At 38.8% G+C, this 20,485-nt stretch overlaps 1 protein-coding gene across 8 annotated transcripts in view; it reads left to right on the forward strand.

Annotated features, from left to right (window-relative positions):
* supt3h (SPT3 homolog, SAGA and STAGA complex component) overlaps window positions 1–20,485 on the forward strand; it is a 425,840-nt gene that overhangs the window by 140,971 nt on the left and 264,384 nt on the right. For 2 of the 8 annotated variants that reach the window (XM_063035288.1, XM_063035295.1), the window contains exon 2: window positions 7,186–7,237. The exons of the other annotated variants lie outside the window; for them this stretch is intronic. In XM_063035288.1, the coding sequence (XP_062891358.1) occupies window positions 7,209–7,237 (29 nt within the window). In that variant the 5' untranslated portion in view covers window positions 7,186–7,208. The remainder of the gene's footprint in view (window positions 1–7,185; window positions 7,238–20,485) is intronic. 8 annotated transcript variants of the gene reach the window in all.

Raw genomic sequence — 20,485 nt, forward strand, 5'->3', positions numbered from 1 at the left:
CTGTATACTGAAAGAAACTTACTAAATTATTTTTCATTATTTAGACTTACAATATTTTTCATAATATTATGTAAAAATATTTAAAATATAACATGAAATTGCTTTTCATGTTACATTTTAAATGTAGTTTAAAAGAACCCATTTTGTTGAAATGTAAATCTGAACTTGCTTACTGCTATTAAACACATTTTCTTGGAAATTTTCGTGCATTGTGTTTGTGTTGTCAAGTACAGGAAACTTAAATTTCCATAGCTGGATGAAAGCCATGTACAAGTCTGCCAGGACTTAAGATGAGCAAGCTTAAAAGTCTTCCACTAAGAGGAAGAAAATAATCTTTTTATTAACCTTCATTGAGTGTGATGATTGTGGGTTCAAGTCTGTATGCAGAGGTTGCAGATGAAGACAGGTGGATGGAGTTAATATGCAGATCACCCTTAAGTTAAATGAATAGTAGAAGTATCTCAAGGGTTTTAATAGCCATATTCTGATTGGAAGACTTTCATTTGTTGTATTGAGTAAGTGCTGCACTGTCAAACATGCAGCCTTGAGGCTGATTTATACTTGTGCGTCAACTCGACGCCATAACCTACGCAAGTGGCCTACGCGCGTTGTGAGCATTTATACTTGTGTGTTGGTGTGTCTGGGTCGCTCTGCAATTCGCACACGTTGCGCATGCAGACACACCTGCCCGCGCAAGGCTTCATGGCCATGGTAGTCTTTCTCGGGGTAAACAAGTTTAAAGCGAGCATCTTTTTTTGTGAAAGCAAAATGTGTCCTCCATAATTTCGGAGGTCTGTAAAGCTTTATGGAAAGCATTGCAGCCAGAGTTCCTTCCCTGCCCTTCAGTCGCCCAATGGGAAGCTATTGCAGTGTAGGAGGAAATGCGATGCTACCAGACAGACCAATCACAGTTGTTGCGGTCTGCGTTGCTGCAACGCGTAGTTACATTTCGGGAGAGGTGCAAGTCAGGCTACGGCGTAGGGATTCGCGTAAGCTCTGCGTAGGGTTTGTGGTGATGCCGTACCTATGGTGTTGAGTTGACGCAGAAGTATAAATCAGCCTTTAGAGATAAGATATTAAACAAAGGCAGTTATGCATTCTCAAGTGAGTGTAAAGAATCCGATAGAGCTTTTGTGAAAAAACTTCCATGCTACAATTGTCAGTACAATACACATGGTCTGATTGTTATTATTTTACAGTCTGTAAAACCTCATTATAATCGTATATTGGAATAGTGGCTATTCATTAAAGTATGCAAAGTGTGTAAAAGGCATTGAGATATCCTCAAGACATGAAGGGCAATAGGTAAATCTAGATTTGTTTTCTTCCTTTTTCTTGCTTGCTGATCTTTCACTTTGCAACTGATTGTAATAGATGCATATTACTGTTTAAAACCAGCTAACTTAAAATTAATTAACTTCGATTTATTCATGGGTTTTGAGCATTGCGAGTATTTATTGCTAATTTCTGATCATCTTTAAGGATGGCAGTGAACTTTGTTTTGTTGAATTGCTGCAGCCTGTGTGAAGGGACTTCCATAAGACCATTAGGTAGGGACTTGGGTCTGGTACTAATGATGTTGAAAATGGGAGATTTAATAATAACAATGATGACAAATGTCAGGGAGGTTTTGCTTGTAATGGAGCACAGGACCTCTACACACAATAGCAGACATCCCACCCTACAAAAACTAATCTCAGGGAGGTAGCACCATCAATTTGCGGGAGACTCCTAGAACTTCCAGGAGAGGTGGGATGTCTGCAATAGAGTAGCTCCTTAGCAGCTAGCCAGCTAGTTTAAATAACGTTAGCTATGCTAATGAACGAATGACACCTGATAAACTCACCTCAACATGTCTTTTACAGTCTTAACCTACCATGGGCAATAGAAAAGTCACTGTTGCAAACAGTGCAGTGAGCAACACTGTCATTATTTTCATAGTTATAGTCATACTTTATTGATCCCGGGGGAAATTGGTTTTCGTTACAGTTGCACCATAAATAATTCAATAGTAATAAAACCATAAATAGTTAAATAGTAATGTGTAAATTATGCCAGGAAGTAAGTCCAGGACCAGCCTATTGGCTCAGGGTGTCTGACCCCCCCAAGGGAGGAGTTGTGAAGTTTGATGGCCACAGGCAGGAATGACTTCCTATGACGCTCTGTGTTGTATCTTGGTGGAATGAGTCTCTGGCTGAATGTACTCCTGTGCCCACCCAGTACATTATGTAGTGGATGGGAGACATTGTCCAAGATGGCATGCAACTTGGACAGCATCCTCTTTTCAGACACCACCGTCAGAGCGTGACCCCTATTAGGCAGAGGTACACTTTAGTGTAGTCTGGGGTGACGTACGTTTTATATTTTTTTTGGAACACTCTGTCATGGCTCGCTCTCGCTTGCTTTTGCTCTCGCTCCTGCGCTCTCGCTTGCTCTCCCTGTCGCGTGCGCTCTCTCTCTCGTGGTCGCTGTCATTATTGAAGCCTGACATCTGTATGCACTTGATATGTTTTACTGACAGAGACAACAAAAGTTTCAGCTGGTACTCAACATGTTGGGTTTTGCCTTCATGGAGAATGCCAATTGTTCATAGAGCTTTCTCTTTCCTTGAGTTAATTATCCACCACCAAATACTGTAATAAGGCGTGGTATCTGTTTTGGTATACTACTCTTTCTGTTGTGCTTTATTGCACAACTGCATTTACTGCAAATTGGCATGCTAGACTCTTCCAAGACCAGGAATCAAAATGCTTTATAGTTCAATATTGTTATCAGTTGACTTCTATTTTATTAGATTTTCATAAGGATAAAAAAGTAATGTTTGTATGACCTAAGTTTAATGATACAGTTGTTAATAACTTTCATTTAGCTTTATATTTTTAATTCAAATATTTAGAAGAATTAAGTATCAAAAGGAATGAAAGATGTTCAATTTTTGCTGACATTTTACATCTAAATTATCATTTTCAGTAGATAATAGTCTTTTGGATCTCTGCTATCTTTACATTACCCTGCAATTTCCAGGCCTTTGTTGGGATGGACTTGCCCATACTCCTGCAGTGAATGCTTGCTAATTACATACTTGTGAAGGAGGTGGGAGGCATTCTTGCTGGCCTGTCATTTTCACCTGGAAGTGTCTCAATTGAGTATGAAGCTTGGAAGTTTCAGTTGTGCCTAGAATAATATTAGCCAAGGGAGCCAGGGACATACTAAGGATTTTCCAAAAAGATAGGGTTAATTATCAACATCCTCTTTTCTGAGGGAGTTTGAACTGTTCTCAGGCAATTGTAATGTAGCAATAGGGGTAGGCCATTCAAAACCTGAAACTTGTTCTATCATTAAAATTAATGCTATTTATCTGTTAAAGGCAAATTCTTTACTGTTATCAACATCCTTTAACAACTATCCTGCTTTCTATCCTGTTTCTAACCTGCATTCTCAACATCATCTTTGAAAAATATTCCCAATTTGCAGTTTTACAGATCAAGATTCCAGGTAACACCTTCTTAATTTTATCACTTCTAAAATTAATTTAACTAAGTGGACTTGAGCACATTTGAACAAGTACCATCTCAAGTTAGAGTAAACTTATGCTTTACCTCTCCAAAACACAACATGTTACTTTTCTAACAGATTGGGCAATTATGCAGTTATTTTGTTATTGAAGCATGTACTGTAAATGTGATGGCTTTTTTCCCCAGAAAACAAATAATTTTGATATATCATTTGAGTTGCACTGTAAAAATTAACATGATATTTCCGTGGGCACGTGGCCAAGTGGTTAAGGCATTGGACTAGCGATCTGAAGGTCGTGAGTTTGAGCCCCAGCCGAGGCAACGTGTTGTGTCCTTGAGCAAAGCACTTAATCACACATTGCTCTGCGACGACACCAGTGCCAAGCTGTATGGGTCCTAATGCCCTTCCCTTGGACAACATCGGTGTCGTGGAGAGGGGAGACTTGCAGCATGGGCAACTGCTGGTCTTCCATACAACCTTGCCCAGGTCTGCGCCCTGGAGAGTGAAATACAGAGGCTTTAGACTTCCACTCCTGTATATCCTGCTGGTAAATGTACTACCTCTAGAAAATAAAATTGAAGACTTCAGAGCTAGATTGCTGTATCAGAGGGACATCAGGGACTTCACCATTCTCTGCAATGATAGGAGGTGGAGTATGCTTTATGATTATGTTATCATGGTGCACAAAGTGATGATATTGTCTGAGTCCTGCTTACCCATCCTAGAATATCTAGCAGTCAAATGTCATCCATTTTTTCTGCCAAGGGCAGAAATGTTAAGCAGTCTCTGGCGGAGCTGAGCAATGTAATCAGCAGGCATGAAACTGTACACCCTGATGCCTTCCGTAGTATGCAGGAAATTTAAACTTGTGTTGGTGCGTGGCCAAGTGGTTAAGGCGTCGGTCTAGTGATCTGAAGGTTGCTAGTTCGAGTCTCAGCTGAGGCAGAGTTTATGTCCTTGAGAAGGCACTTAACCACACATTGCTCTGCGATGACACTGGTACCAAGCTGTATTGGCCCTAGTGCCCTTCCCTTGGACAACATCGGTGGCATGGAGAGGGGAGACTTGCAGCTTGGGCAACTGCTGGTCTTCCATACAACCTTGCCCAGGCCTGTGCCCTGGAAACCTTCCAAGGTGCAAATCTATGGTCTCATGAGACTAACGGATGCCTATAAACTCTGCCATCTTAAGGAAGCCTCTAAATAATACCAGACCACCATTAAACCAAGAATGCTTACTGTGCCTTTTCACACCCACACTTTGGAAAGTCTGTTCACATACTGTACAACAGGAATTCTGCAGGTGCTGGAAATTCAAGCAACATACATCAAAGTTGCTGATGAACGCAGCAGGCCAAGCAGCATCTGTAGGAAGAGGTGCAGTCGACGTTTCAGGCCGAGACCCTTCGTCAGGACATACTGTACTTCTACTCTCAGCGTATAGGCAGAGAGTAAAGACCACAGCACCAGTGATGAGGAGTAAGCAGGTATGGTCAAAAGAGGTGGAAAAGTACCTACAGGATTTATTTGAGTCATTGGACTGTTCAATATTCATGAGTTCATCTTCAAGTCTGAATGAATATGCAGCCGACTTTATCAAGACCTGTGTGTGCTTACGAGAAGATACCAGACATACCCAAACCAAAAACCCTGGATGAACCAAAAGATTTGTAGTCTGCTGAAGGCCAGATCTGTGGCATTCAAGACTGATGATCCAGAACTGTACGAGAAGTCCACGTACGACCTACGGAAGGCTATTTTAAGGGTGAAAAGACAATACTGATTGAGGTTAGAGTTGGAATTGAATGTACTTTTGCTCTGGCAGGATTTGCGGGCCATTATTTCCTACAAAGCAAAACCTAACGTCATGAATGGCTGTGATACTTCACTCCCAGATGAGCTCCTCACTTAGTAAGTGAGAATAAAACTATACCAATATGAATCCCTGCAGCAACCAGTGACCATGTGATCTTTGTCTTAGAGGCCGACATCACATCTCTTTCAAGAGGGTGAATCGTTGTAAGGTGTAAGGCTCTGATGCTCTACCTTGTAGGGCTCTGAAAACCTGTGCCAACCAATTGGCAGACATCTTCAATCTGCCACTGCTGCAGTCAGAGGTTCCCACCTGTTTCAAAAGGGCCACAATCATACCTGTGCCCAAGAAGAGCAGGGTAAGCTGCCTCAATGACTATCAGAGGCACTCACATCTACTCTGATGACGTGTTTTGAGAGGTTGGTGATGGCTAGAATCAACTCCTTCCTTATCAAGGACCAGGACCCAGTGCAATTTGTCTATCACCATCCTACAGAATATGAGCTGTTGCTCCTCTAACCTGAGAGTGTCCTCATCATGGCGGAAGAGGAGGTCATGGAATGACATGTCAGAATGGCCCATTTAAGACCCAAGTGTATATATATGTACCTTCTGAGCCTAACAGGATTTCACATTGTCTATTTTTTGTTTTTTATTTTTTGTTTTCTCTCTAATTATTTGTGCCTCTTTTCACCCATTGTTCTACCAATTAATAATTGACTGGCTATTAATAGGAACACTTTTATATACTTTATTCTTTATTGTAGCCAAACAATTGATAATAGAACGTACAATCATCATAGCGATACCTGTATTTCATCCTGCGCTTCCCGTTCCCTGGATTACAAATCGATAAAAATATTAAAAATTTTAATTATAAATCATAAATAGAAAATATAAAAATGGAAAGTAAGGTAGTGCAAAAAATCCAAGATGCAGGTCCAGCTATTTGGAGGGTACAGCCCAGATCTGGGTCAGGATCCGTTCAGCAGTCTTATCACAGTTGGAAAGAAGCTGTTCCCAAATCTGGCCGTACGAGTCTTCAAGCTCCTGAGCCTTCTCCCGGAGGGAAGAGGGACGAAAAGTGTGTTGGCTGGGTGGGTCGTGTCCTTGATTATCCTGGCAGCACTGCTCCGACAGCATGCGGTGTAAAGTGAGTCCACGGACGGAAGGTTGGTTTGTGTGATGTGTTGCACCATGTTCACGATCTTCTGCAGCTTCTTCCGGTCTTGGACAGGACAACTTCCATACCAGGTTGTGATGCACCCTAGAAGAATGCTTTCTACGGTGCATCTATAAAAATTAGTGAGGGTTTTAGGGGACAGGTCAAATTTCTTTAGTTTAGCTTTTGACCTGTTCCACTTGCGCACCACTGATGTCAATTGGATCGTGCGGTCCGCTACACCTTCTGAAGTCAACAACCAATTCCTTCATCTTGCTGACGTTGAGGGATAGGTTATTGTCTTCGCACCGTGCTACCGGGTTCTTAATTTCCTCTCCGTACTCAAACTCATCATTACCCGAGATACAGCCTACAATTGTTGTGTCATCAGCAAACTTATATACTGAGTTTGATGGAAACTTTGCTACACAATCATGGGTGTACAGTGAGTACAGCAGGCTGCTGAGTACACAGCCTTGTGGGGCACCGGTGCTCAGAGTAATTGTAGAGGAGAGCTTGTCCCCTATTTTTACAGCCTGGGTCCTGTCAGTGAGGAAGTTGAAGATCCAGCTGCAGATCTGAGTGCTAAGGCCCAGGTTCTGGAGCTTAGGAATCAGTTTATTTGGAATGATGGTATTAAAGGCAGAGCTGTAGTCAATGAAAAGGAGCCTTACGTATGCGTCTTTATTCTCCAGGTGTTCTAAGGAGGGCCAGAGAGATGGCATCTGCCGTTGACCTGTTGCTCCGGTAGGTGAATTGCAAAGCATCGAGGTTGATGTGTGCCATAACCAATCACTCGAAGCACTTCATAGCAATTGATAGTCATTCAGGCATGCCACCTTGCTCTTCTTCGGCATTGGGATTATCATTGATAATTACTGTTAATTACTAATTTTATTGTTTAATTCATTATAATAGTTTTAAAATAACTTGTATATTAGAATATGTGATCAATATTTCCATTCATCTTCCTTCTGGAAATAAAGGATCTAAGTGTAAGATTTCAGATGTACCATTAAAACCCGTAATGCCCTAACAAGAGGCATTCTTCATTTATGACAGTATATTTTGATAGTAGGTTTTTCAATTCTGGAGTCCAGCATAAGGGAGGTCAAGTTATGCCCGTGCATCATGCTTAAAACTACAAAGCAATTTTAATTATTTTTAATTCTGATTTTGTTTAACTGATTTTGCTCATTGTGCAAACAATTGAAGGTCTCTATTCCATAATGGAAATTTGACCCGGAACTAGACTCGACTCTTTCCTAAGCAACACACGCAATATTGTGAATGAATTCAGCAGGTCAGGCAGCATCCTTGGAAATGAACAAACGGTTGATGTTTCGGAACAAGATCCTTCTTCAGGACTTCCAGCATCTGCATTATTTCTCGTGTTTACACTTGGCTCTTTCCTGTTCTTTACAATTCAACACGCTGCCATGTAGCAGATATTAATGAAGTTGATTGAGAATAACATTTTTTCATGCTTTTAGAATATCTCAGAATACTTTGAAACTGAAATTATTACTAATTGTGTACAGCATCTCCTCTCAAATGGCTGATATTGTAGTACTGTCATGAAACTTGTGTATTTCCATGAGCTGGATTTTGGGGCCACAATTTAGAACCCATTTGAAAGTTAATCTCTGACAATGCATTACTCTCTCTTAACCTTGGAGTGTCTGAAGACCATAAGACATAGGAGCAGAATTAGGCCGTTCAGCCTATTGAGTCTGGTCCGCCTTTCTGTCAAGGCTGATCCCGGATCCCACTCAACCCCATATAACTGCCTTCTCATCCTTCCGAAGGGTTTCGTACGGAAATGTCGATTGCACTCTTTTCCATAGATTGCTGCCTGGCTTGCTGGGTTCCTCCAGTATTTTGTGTGTGTTGCTCGGATTTCCAGCATCTGCAGATTTTCTCTTGTTTGCCATGTCCTTTGATGCCCTGACTGATCAGGAAACTATCAACTTCTGCCTTAAATATACTCATGGACTTGGCCTCTAATGCATTCTGTGGCAGAGTACTCCACAGATGTACTATTCTCAGGCTAAAATAATTCCTCCTTACCTCTGTTCTAAAAGCTCACCCCACATTTTTGAGGCGGTCCTCTCTAGTTTTGTATACCCCCACCATAGGGTTCAAGCTCTCCACATCCACTGTGTCAAGTCCTTTCAACATTTGGTAGGTTTCAATGAGATCCTCCTGCATTCCGTTGAGTACAGGCCCAAAGCTGCCAAATGTTGCTCATATGTAAACCCCTTCATTCCTGGATCGTTCCTGTAAACCTCTTCTGGACTATCTCCAATGACAACATGTACTTTCTGAGATATCGTGCCCAAAACTGTTGACAATACTCAAAGTGAGCTCGACTAGTGTTTTATAACACCTCAATATTATCTCCTTGCTTTTATAGTCTATTCCCCTAGAAATAAATGCCAATATTGCATTTGCCTTCTTTACCACAGACTCAACCTCTAAATTAACCTTCTGGGAGTATTGCATGAGGACTCCTAAGTCCCTCTGCACCTCTGATGTTGGAACCTTCTCCCCATTTAGATAATAGTCTGTACTATTGTTCATTTTACCAAAATGTATTATCATACATTTCCCAACACTATTCCATTTGCCACTGTTTTTTGCCCATTCTTCCAATTTGTCTAGTCACTAGCAGCTAAGTGGAACAGGCCCCCTTTATGCCCATTTGCTGCCTTCCTGCCTGTTAGCCATTGACCCCAATGTCAAATTACGTTTTGAAATCATGATTTATTTTCTAACTACTGTTGGGAAAACCTTGTTAAGCTCTGCTAGGCATGATTTTTACATGCAAAATAGCTTTAATATATGTGATCATATTACTCGTTCTTTCCTCAAAAACTGTTAGCTAATAATTTTATAGTTATTTGACATAGAATCAATCAATCTGTACATTTGTCATAGAAATTGTAATGCATCTATTAACTGGTTATTCTTAAACATATGATTGGCACACATTTCTTGTTTAGTAGTACTTGTGTTTCTGTAATCATATTTAATGCTATCCTCAGTATGTTGCTTGAATAGTAAATGTTATAAAACATATTTCACAAAAGAATTTTAGTCAGTTTAAAGATTATTGAAACTGATGTTGACTGCTTGTTATTTCCCAGAGCCTGGGTATATCCTGTTTTTTAATTGCTGGTGTATATTTGAAAATATGTAGACATGATTATTACCACTAGTATGAATAATTATACTGGCCGGCTGGTCTGTGGTCAGGCAGTGTCTACAGAGCAGTCATGGAGCCGTTGACAGGGAAGTTCACAGAAGTCACTGAATACCAGCAGTGGTGCTTTATTCCAAAACTAACATAATGATTTTTGGACTATAATATAAACACCATTGTTAACAATTAATATTTACATTAGTGTTACATTAATGTTACAGCAGTGAAATTATATGGTCTTTGTACAGTTAATTTTTTTTGTCAGTAAGAACATGTTTTGTCCAGAGGAAATAATACTAATTAAACTTGTAAGAGAGAGAAAACGCTGCCCGCAATAGATTCAGCAGTGTAACTGGACAAAATCTAGTTATTTCTGATTGAGATCCATATTGTGGTCCAGAATGAAGAGTACCATGAGTAGTCCATTATATATTGGAGGATAGCTACGTATTATATTGAAAATCTTGTTTTAATTTGTTCACCAGTAATTTAATGTGATTATTTGCTGCAATTATGTTGGCATACTATGTAACATTGGCTATTTTTGTCCTTTATTTCTTCTCTGAAACTTTTTCAGTTCTGTCTGTTTTTTGAATCTGCCTTTCTACCACTCCTTTTCTCTTGTTTATGTGATCCTTGTTTAGTTTTTGAATTTTATTTTGATTCTTTTAATATTTACTTTTTCTTTCCTTTCCCTCTCCATTATAGGATTCTTCTCTTTCCCATTTCCATTTTTTTAAGGAGAAGGTAACAAATTCCACGATAACATTATGTAGCCAGTTCCCAGTTGCTTCTACTTACTCTTACCAGTCCCATTATTTAGTCTCTAGGCAGGGTTCCCAACCTAGGGTCCATGGACCCCTGGGTTAATGGTAAGGCTCCATAGTATAACAAAAGGTTGGGAACCCCTACTGTAAGGCCGTATATGTTGCTATATTTGCCTGAAATGTTAATTCTTCTTCTCTCTTTACAGTGCCAGTGTCATAATATTTTACCTTTTATACACAATAACCTTAATTTATTGATCACCTTGAATGAGTTTTTAAAATTAATTTATGTGATATTGGTGTCACTAGAAACGACAAAATTTATGCCTGTCGCAGGTTACCATTGAGCAGATGTACATAAGCTGCTCCTTGTAACCACAGCAAATGAGCTAGTAATTGAAAATAAAAATAATTGCAGATGCTTGAAATTTAAAATAAAAACAGAAAATGCTGGAAGTACTCAACAGGTCAGGTTAGGGATAGAGAAGCAGAGTTAATGTTTCAAGTTGAGGAACCTCCATCAGAACTGGGTGAGTTCTAGTAAAGATATTTCTATGATGCTACTTGATATGGAATTGCAAAATTTAATCTAAATGACAGTGAAGAAATTGTGATATATTTTAAAGTCTGTGTAGAGTAATCTGAGATATCATGAAGGTGGAGACATTCTCAGAGCACCAAGTCAAATGTTCTACTGAATTATTCTTCCTTAAAAGATCTCTTGCTGCCCACCCATCTTTTATTTATTTATTTATTTATTTATCTATCTATCTATCTATCTATCTATCACTAAGTTTCAGGATGGATAGCAAATCCTTGTGTGAAAGTATATCACATACTTCTGGATGTCAGGGTATAATGTACGGCCAGATTTGGGAACAGCTTATTTCCAACTGTGATAAGACTGCTGAACGGATCCTGACCCGGATCTGGGCCATACCCTCCAAATATCTGGACCTGCCTCTCGGATTTTTTGGCACTACCTTACTTTCCATTTTTCTATTTATTATTTATAATTTAAATTTTTAATATTTACTAATTTTTACTATTTTTAATATTTAATGTTTGTAATCCAGGGAGTGGGAAGCGCAGAATCAAATATCGCTGTGATGATTGTACGATCTAGTATCAATTGTTTGGCGACAATAAAGTATAAAGCATATAAAGTATGTACTTGGTGGTCAGCAGTTCATTTGAGATGTTAAGGAAGCAAATTTGACTAACTTTCCACAACGTCCTTGTCATGTTCTTGCATCTGTCTAACAAACATAAGTGGTCATGGTTTCCAAGTTCCAAGAGGGGTTTGTGATGCAAAGGTTTGATACTGAGCTGCAGATAATGAGTGATTACAATCAGTATTTTCAGAAACTTTCTAGTTCTTCATTGGTTACTAAGCAGAAGACAAGGCTTTGGTCGACATAGAGTGTAGTATTGGTATTATTTTAAGGTGAAACAATCCAGAGTTCCAACTTGGTGGTTTCTGTAAAACTAATGATCAATTATAAAATTACATATATTGTAGTGGCCAAATTGGTGAAATATTCTGTCTGAATTTTCAACTTATTTTTGATAGCTGTGCATAAATGTCTCTAATTATTGCAACCAGTTTAAATTAAATTAATTCAAAGAATGGTGTAAAAAGGATTTTGGCCACATATAAAAATCATAGATTTTTCAGTCACCATAAAAACAATAAATTGATTTCCTCTGGAAGTTCCTGGTAGGTTTTACTATTTAGCTCTTGTCAATTTGTGTAATGATGGCTTTAAGTGTATCAGAAGCTATTTGTATGTCTCGTACCCAAGTTCTTAGCCCAGGGGGAAAAAAAAACTAGGCATCATTTCCTGAAACAAACGAAGTTTGCGCTAAAACCAGAATTCATCTGAAAACATTTGAATTGAATATAGTTTTAAAAATCATTCACAAATTATCTGCTAGTGTGTGGTATTCTGAAACAATATAAGAAATATTTGCTTAAAGGGTTAGATATATTTAGATTTACAGACCAAACCAATGTGGTTTTATCGTTGGCTGGTTCAGTGATCTCTGGCTGGAGCATGTTCAGTCTCAGACACCCAGGACCTGAAAAAAATAGATTATGAGTGTGTGGACATTTTTGAGAGGGGGGGTGAAATGTGATGAAAGAGCAATGAGGAAACTTGTGAGTACATTTAGATTTTAGTGTGTTTGTGACCATTTTTCTTGGCTTGCTATCAATGATACATTTAAAAGTGTGTCAACATAATTTATGTAGTAATATTTACCCCTCTGATAATTTGTAAGCTATTTTTTGTGCAGACAGCTTAATCCATTAAATTCTGATGGGCTGGCATTACTGTGAACTGAAATGGTACCCAATAAATTTTCTGTGAACTGAAATGGTTCCCAATAAATATTCTGTTGTGTTTGACTCAAAGCAAGCAGGGCATCCACACTAAAACTGCAGCCATTGTTAGCATTATGAGAGTGTAGAATTACTCACAAATGAAAATTACAGCCCTTAATGTAATTTTCTTCCTTATCAGTAACCTCAAAGCTTGAACACCTTTATAGCCAATTTCAGGATTGAAATGCAAATTGAGAATGGGAACAAGCTATTTAATAATCCACAACACTATGTCATTCTAGAATAACATGTCATGTGTTTTGAAGATGTATGTTAATTGTAAACTAGTTTTCAAGAAGATTTTTTTCCAGAGAAATCTACTGCACATTACAGGCCCTTTGGCACACAAAGTTGTGCTGACCACGTAACCTACTCCGGAAACGGCCTAGAATTACCTGACCGCATAGCCCTCTATTTTATATTAACTTAGTCTGTAAAATTGTGCTCAGAAGTCTTGTCTGTGAGCCTAAGATTGGAATTGGTTTATAATTGTTACATGTACTGAGATAGTGAAAAGCTTGTCTGGCATACACTTCTTACAGATCAAATTCAGGTAGAACAAGGTAAAACAGTAACAGCGCAGAGTGAAGTATCAATGTTGTAGAGAAAGTGCAGTACAAGTAAACAATAATGTGGTAGATTATGAGACTGATAGTCCCATTTTATCATTCTAGGCAATAAATTGTCACTCTTTTGCTCTAATTGTCTTTCCTTTCTTTCTTATTGTAGAAAATAAGCCTTAATATCATTGATCACTTAAAACAAACCTTTTCCATCCAACTCTAGCACTTGTTATTTGTTCATCACGTTTAAAAATCTGCATTTAGGAAGCATGTTCTACTTAGATTTTTGTGAAGTGCTTAATTTGATCCTCTATTCAACTAGTATAGTTGAAAATAATTCTGTGGCAAATTATTGATTGTATGGACATGTATTGATGGGATGACAGAATTTTATGCATGATATGTATTTATCAGTTACAATGTGGATAAAACCTTTGTAGGATTAGGGTTATTTAACTAATATTATTTGCTTATGGCAGTCTTTTTCTAACTTTTAATTATTTTACTCTCCTAACTTAAGCTATTATGGATACCAAGAATGAACTACTTTTGCACATAATTATGGAATTATGCCAATATTTTTTCTGTGGGTCACACATATGATGAATCATTGGGTTCATGTCTAGAAGTGAGAGATGCTTTTGAACATTCTTCCTCATCTTATCCTGCATTTAAACTGTTACATACTTTCCCACATAGTCTTTTTAGATGTGCAATTATATATAATAAAGTCAGTATGTGCTTGCCTTACAATAACCCATTTTAAGCACTTCCCATAAGTAAACCCAGACAGACAGTGGATTTACAGTCAGACAAATAAGATGTGTAAAGTATCAAAAATAGAAAAAAAATAGAAAATAAGATGAATTTAGTAGGGTGAAAGTCTTTAGATGTGTTCAGATAAGGAAGTGCTTGATAGAGGCTTGGGTAGGATGTGTAGCATTGCACACATCATGATTTTGTGCCCATTCCTTTTAAAGAACTTGACCTCGTGTTCTCATAGCATCTGATTCTGAGCTGTATCTCCAATCAATATTTATCATAAGGAATGCCCAAGCTACCCACACTTCACCAGCTCTACTTGTCTGAAGTCCATGTGCAGTTGGCACATTAAAATATGATTAAACCACGACTGTCTTAGTTATTTTTAATTCCTACATTCTCCTGTATTATTAGTCTTTATGTAGTCAGTCATCAAGTATCGCAATCTAGTCTGTTATTCTAAAGCTGTTGCTTCAACTATAAGTCTTATCTGTCTCCTTGTCAGAAGCTTGAACTTAAAAATGTAATTGTCATCTGAACTATTTCATCGGCATCTTTTAAACTGAAAAATCCCAGTGGTCTTATCAAATAGGAATTCCATTATTTAAACGTGTATTTAATTCCTTTTTAACACTGCTCAGAGTGAAAGAGATTAAAAGACTTGTTTCCAGTTTTTGAATGGGAAAATCATTCTGTGTAACTATTATTAAGTGTCTTGAATTATTTATGTTTTCATGCAGCATCAACACTTAATATAGCATTCATAAAAAATACATTAAAGCTTCTAAATATCTGAAATGATACAGGAGTAAGTGCCTTCTTGGATATTAAAGTTAAGATCCAACCTGCCCACAGCCAATTTTAACTTAACCAAGTCTGAGTACTTTCTTTTTTCCCCCTTTTATCTGACCTGACAGTAGTGCTGAATGAAACATAACATCCATGCCAAAAGGCACTCTGGTGATCCTTACCTGCATGGCTAATGTCACCCACTAGCCATGGCAACATACCACAATTGAAGCCAAAACCTGGGAACAAGTTCCCAGGGCCTGTACAATTTTCCCTGTGTCCCTGTGTAATGTTACACCCAAAACTTACATCAAGTCGTACATGAAGTTGTATCCTAAAAGTAACTTTAAGCCCATTTTCCCGTTAATTTGTTGAATGTTCAGCTAACATTTGTGATACGCAATTCAAGTGACCGAGGTATAGAACAGAGCCAGGACAGCCCTACCAGTAACCATACATAGTTGGGTCCCACTGGGCATGCAGGCTCTACATTGGAGGTCAGGAAATAGCGTATCTTTAAAACAATACAGTATCTACATGGTCAATTAAATTATTGGTATATTTTCCTTCTGAGTTGTGTGATCTATGTGTGTGGTCAGATAAAGAATTATTGCCATTGTTGTGGGATCTATAGTCAGTCAATAGCTGTGAAAATACTTGGGTGGCCAGTGACCAACTGATTGACCTAAACTTATCTTTCAGAAAAAAAGTTAATGCATTTCTTCAGAGTGCTTCCTATATGTAATTGTTTACATTATTATATTTTTGTTCTGTTTGAGTAATATGTCATTTAAAGCTTTGGTTGATCTTTGAGATGCTTAAAGCGCAGCCATTTACAGACCATAGCGTAGCATGTCCTTTTCAAGAGATTATCAGATATCAACAAGTGTTAATGTGATTAGAAGCATCAGTCTTTTGGGAATCCAACAAAAAGCATCCAGATTCACATAGAAAAATGTTGTGCCTGGAAGAAACAAAATATTAATGGAAAGCTTTTTATGAAAACTGTGTCAAACCTTTTTACTGCACTTGAGAAACATGGGAAAATAATGTTGCAATTTATTTCAAAATGCACAATTTATAAAGAGAGACTATACTTATTAAAAATAAAGCAGTTTGAAATATTTTCAGTAGTCATGCACACAAATAGCTCTTGTCCCTCATTAATGTGAAAGAACCTCTTATAATTCATTAAAGAAGCTCATCTTGCCCATGTTTATTCTTCGAGCTGATATTTCCATATTTTAGTTGATTATCAAGTTATCACTTTACTACACTTAGATGTTCACTCTCGGTTGTTTATCCAGAAGCATTGAAGTATTTTTCAGTTGTTTCATTGGGTGACGGATGATCTTGTGGAATTGTCGTTGTAAGTGCATTCAAGCTGAAATTATTTGACTGATGTTTTTAATGATGAATTAAGCCTTAATTATTGTTTATCAATAATCTGGTTCCGGAGTCTGAGTCCCATACAGAAGGAACAAGGTCCAATGATGCCCTCCAGGGTTTGCAAATCAGTGAGATCAGAGTTTGAGGCTCAGTGTTCAGAGTCCTGTCTTTGGCAAGACTGGAGTTCAAGGCCTGTTGTTCGGTGATTGGCAGGCCCTGTGGTTGATGCTGAGGGTTGAATCAGAAGCTGGAAGTCTAGGCCGGTTGACTGGAGCAACAGGTCTGTGATTCTCTGCAATTCCCTGAGGTGGTTGAAGGCCCAATATCTGTGTGTCGGCTGAAGGTCGAAAAAGATGGACTGTCTTGAGGTTAGAGGACTGTGTATCTGCATGGGAGGGTAGGAGAAAGGAAGGGGGCTTATTTTGCTGCTGTTTGTTTTTTGTTGTGTTCTGCGTTGCTCTGCTGAGCATTATGGGCTTGGTATGTTGGCGCCGGTATGTGTGGCGACACTTGTGGGCTTCCCTCAACACACAATGGTGTGCTTTTTATTTTCGTGCCTTGGGCGGCGTTTTTGTCATTTCCATTGCTAACTCAATATCTGGCTCAGCATGGATGGAAAGTGTGCAAGGAGCTGGCGGATTCGAACTCGGGACCGCTTGCCTCAAAGTCTAGTATTGATGCTCCGCCCTTGGGCGTGTTTGTTGTTAATGCAAACAGCACATTTCTCTGTATGTTTTGAGGTAAATGTGGTAAATAAATTTGAATCTTGCACCTTGAAAATCTATGTGTTCTTGCAAGATTATTTCAAAACATAAGCAATTTTGAAACATCTGAAGTATTTTAAGGTTTTGTTAACGATATTTCACCATACACCTAATCATATTTTTCATATTTAGGTATTAATCTTCATAGATCACTCTGCATAATATTTAAAATCCAACTGAGACATGGTTTCTCGTTTTCTGTTTGTGAAAATTACTCCATGTGATTGGCAATTTAACCAGCCTGATGGTACTAACAGTTGACAGAGCAAAAGGTATCTGAAACAGGAGAAAGAGACCATTTCCAACCACAGTGAAGGCTAGATCATTGTTGGGAAGAGCTGCAAGTCTGGGAATTAATTAAATTTGGTGATTAGGTTCCTTTAGTTTTGCTGACCTCCCTGGGGGCTGGGCTTGAATAACTGCATTAAAGTGTGCCATTTGGAAACCACAGTGCTTTGTGCATGGCAAGGAATTTCGTCTTCCTCAAATTGTTGGTTTTGTGTTTTGCCTAGTTCTGCATCCTCCACGTTACTATATGTCCCAAAATACAGATCATTTCCAAATCCATTTTTGCATGTACTGTATCCCTAAGGGTAGGATTCTAATGGGAGAACAGATAATTAGAGATGACTTTTGCAGCCTTATCTGGGAACACCTCCTCATAAAACATAAATGAAAGTGTAGGGGAACTGTGGTCAAATATGGGTGATCTAAATACAAATACAGAGTTTGTCACCTCTGTTCCATCTCCCAAAGAGTGAACATTGGTCTTTATGAATGCTTTCTTACCCTAAGGTATTTCCAACCTTTGTTAACTTTATTGAAGATTTCCTGTACCAGTATGTTGGTTGTGGAATGCTGCATTTTAGAGATTCAGTGCCCAAAACAGAACAGAATACTTCATAAGAGTTTAATTGATGTTTTGTACAACTGGAGTATTACTTCCTGCCTTGTGAATTCCAAATCCTTGTGTCTCCATTACTACAGACTAAAGCTTTCTTTTGCCATGATTTTTTGAAGACATGCGAGGGTTTAGAACATAGAACATAGAACAGTACAGCACAGTACAGGCCCTTCGGCCCACAATATTGTGCCGACCCTCAAATCCTGCCTGGGGAAGAGGCGCTGGCTATCCACTCTATCTATTCCTCTTATTACCTTGTACACCTCTGTCATGTCTCCTCTCATCCTCCTTCTCTCCAAAGAGTAAAGCCCTAGCTCCCTTAATCTCTGATCATAATGCATACTCTCTAAACCATGCAGCATCCTGGTAAATCTCCTCTGTACCCTTTTCAATGCTTCCACATCCTTCCTATAGTGAGGCGACCAGAACTGGACACAGTACTCCAAGTGTGGCCTAACCAGAGTTTTATAGAGCTGCATCATTACATTGTGACTCTTAAACTCTATCCCTCAATTTATGAAAGCTAACACTCCATAGGCTTTCTTAACTACCCTATCCACCTGTGAGGCAACTTTTGTAGCAATCAGTCCTTATTTCAAATACCAGTACTTGAAAACTTGTGTAAATTTACTTCAGTGAAGATTGATTGAAATAATGCTTTAGCAAAATATTGAACAACTTCATCTCATCAGCTAGTTTATTCTACATAAGTTCACCAATAAATATACATACTTTTGCAGTAGCAATTAATTTCTAGATGCATCTCAGCTTAGAAAAGTAATACTCCAGCTATTGGTTATCTAAATACAAGAGCCAAGCTAAGCGTTCCAAAGTTATGTTACAGTAGGTTTTTGAAATACAAAGTTTCTTGATTTTATGGGAACACTTTTTTATCTCAGAAAGTCCCCTCCCCCACTCCTCAACCCACATAACTGTGAATCAGGGTTACTTCCCTTGGAAGGGGGTAGCATCCTTTTTGATGTGGGAATGGGAGGCTCCCATCTGTCTGTCATTATTAAGTTGAATCCTGCTGTGGAAATGGAATGAAATAACCTCTGGATCTAAAAGGCGTTGCCAGTGTTTCAAATAAAAATGTACCAAAATAATTTAATTCTTAATCTGTAAATCTGTAAATGAAAAAGGATATGATATGGATTTCTGAGCCTATTGGTGTTGAAGTTCATGCTGCTCTGTAGGGCACTTGGCAGAATGGAAACTACAACCTGTAGTTCGGAAGAAAAACATAATGTGCAGAGCTATTACTTTTAGAGCAATAACACCCCCCCCCCACCTTAGCACCACCTATTGACCTGTTGTTTGTGCATGCACATTGTTCTCTCTCTCTCTCTCTCTCTCTCTCTCGCTGCAATGTGAATACATCAGTTAAAGCCATCACCCACGTGTGTGCTTTTCTTTAATTGATGTGTAGCTGTGCACAGACACAACAAATTGGCGATTGGTACGAACCCGAATGTCAGAAAATATCATGGAATGCACCGACAGTTATGGGACAAACAGCGAGAGTTAAACAGCAGAGAATGCCAGAGGAATCAGAATCAGGTTTATTATCACCGGCATGTGACGTGAAATTTGTTATCTTAGCAGCAGCAGTTCAATGCAATACATAATCTAGCAGAGAGATAAAGCATAATAAATAAACAAGTAAATCAATCACTTATATTGAATAGATTATTAAAATGTGCAAAAACAGAAATACTGTATATTATAAAAAGTGAGGTGGTGTCCAAAGCTTCAAAGTCTATTGAGGAATCGGATGGCAGAGGGGAAGAAGCTGTTATTGAATTGCTAATTGTGTGCCTTCAGGTTTCTGTATCTCCAACCTGATGGTAACAGTGAGAAAAGGGCATGCCCTGGGTGCTGGAGGTCTTTAATAATGGACGCTGCCTTTCTGAGACACCGCTCCCTACAGATGTCCAGGGTCCTTTGTAGGCTAGTGCCAAAAATGGAGCTGACTAGATTTACAACCTTCTGCAGCTTCTTTCGGTCCTGTGCAGTAGCCCCTCCATACCAGAAAGTGATGCAGCCTGTCAGAATGCTCTCCACAGTACAACTATAGAAGTTTTTGAGTGCATTTGTTGACATGCCAAATTGCTTCAAACTCCTAATAAAGTATAGTCGCTGTCTTGCCTTCTTTATGACTACATCAGTATGTTGGGACCAGGTTAGATCCTCAGAGATCTTGACACCTAGGAACTTGAAGCTGCTCACTCTCTCCACTTCTGATCCCTCTATGAGGATTGGTATGTGTTCCTTCGTCTTACCCTTCCTGAAGTCCACAATCAGCTCTTTTGTCTTACTGACATTGAGTGCCAGCTTCTTGCTGTGGCACCATTCCACTAGTTGGCATATCTCACTCCTGTATGCGCTCTTGTCACCATCTGAGATTCTACCAACAATGGCTGTATTGTCAGCAAATTTGTAGATGTTATTTGAGCTATGCCTAGC

This window comes from Mobula hypostoma, chromosome 2, assembly GCF_963921235.1.
Source record: "Mobula hypostoma chromosome 2, sMobHyp1.1, whole genome shotgun sequence".
In the NCBI taxonomy this organism is placed as follows: Eukaryota; Metazoa; Chordata; class Chondrichthyes; order Myliobatiformes; family Myliobatidae; genus Mobula; species Mobula hypostoma.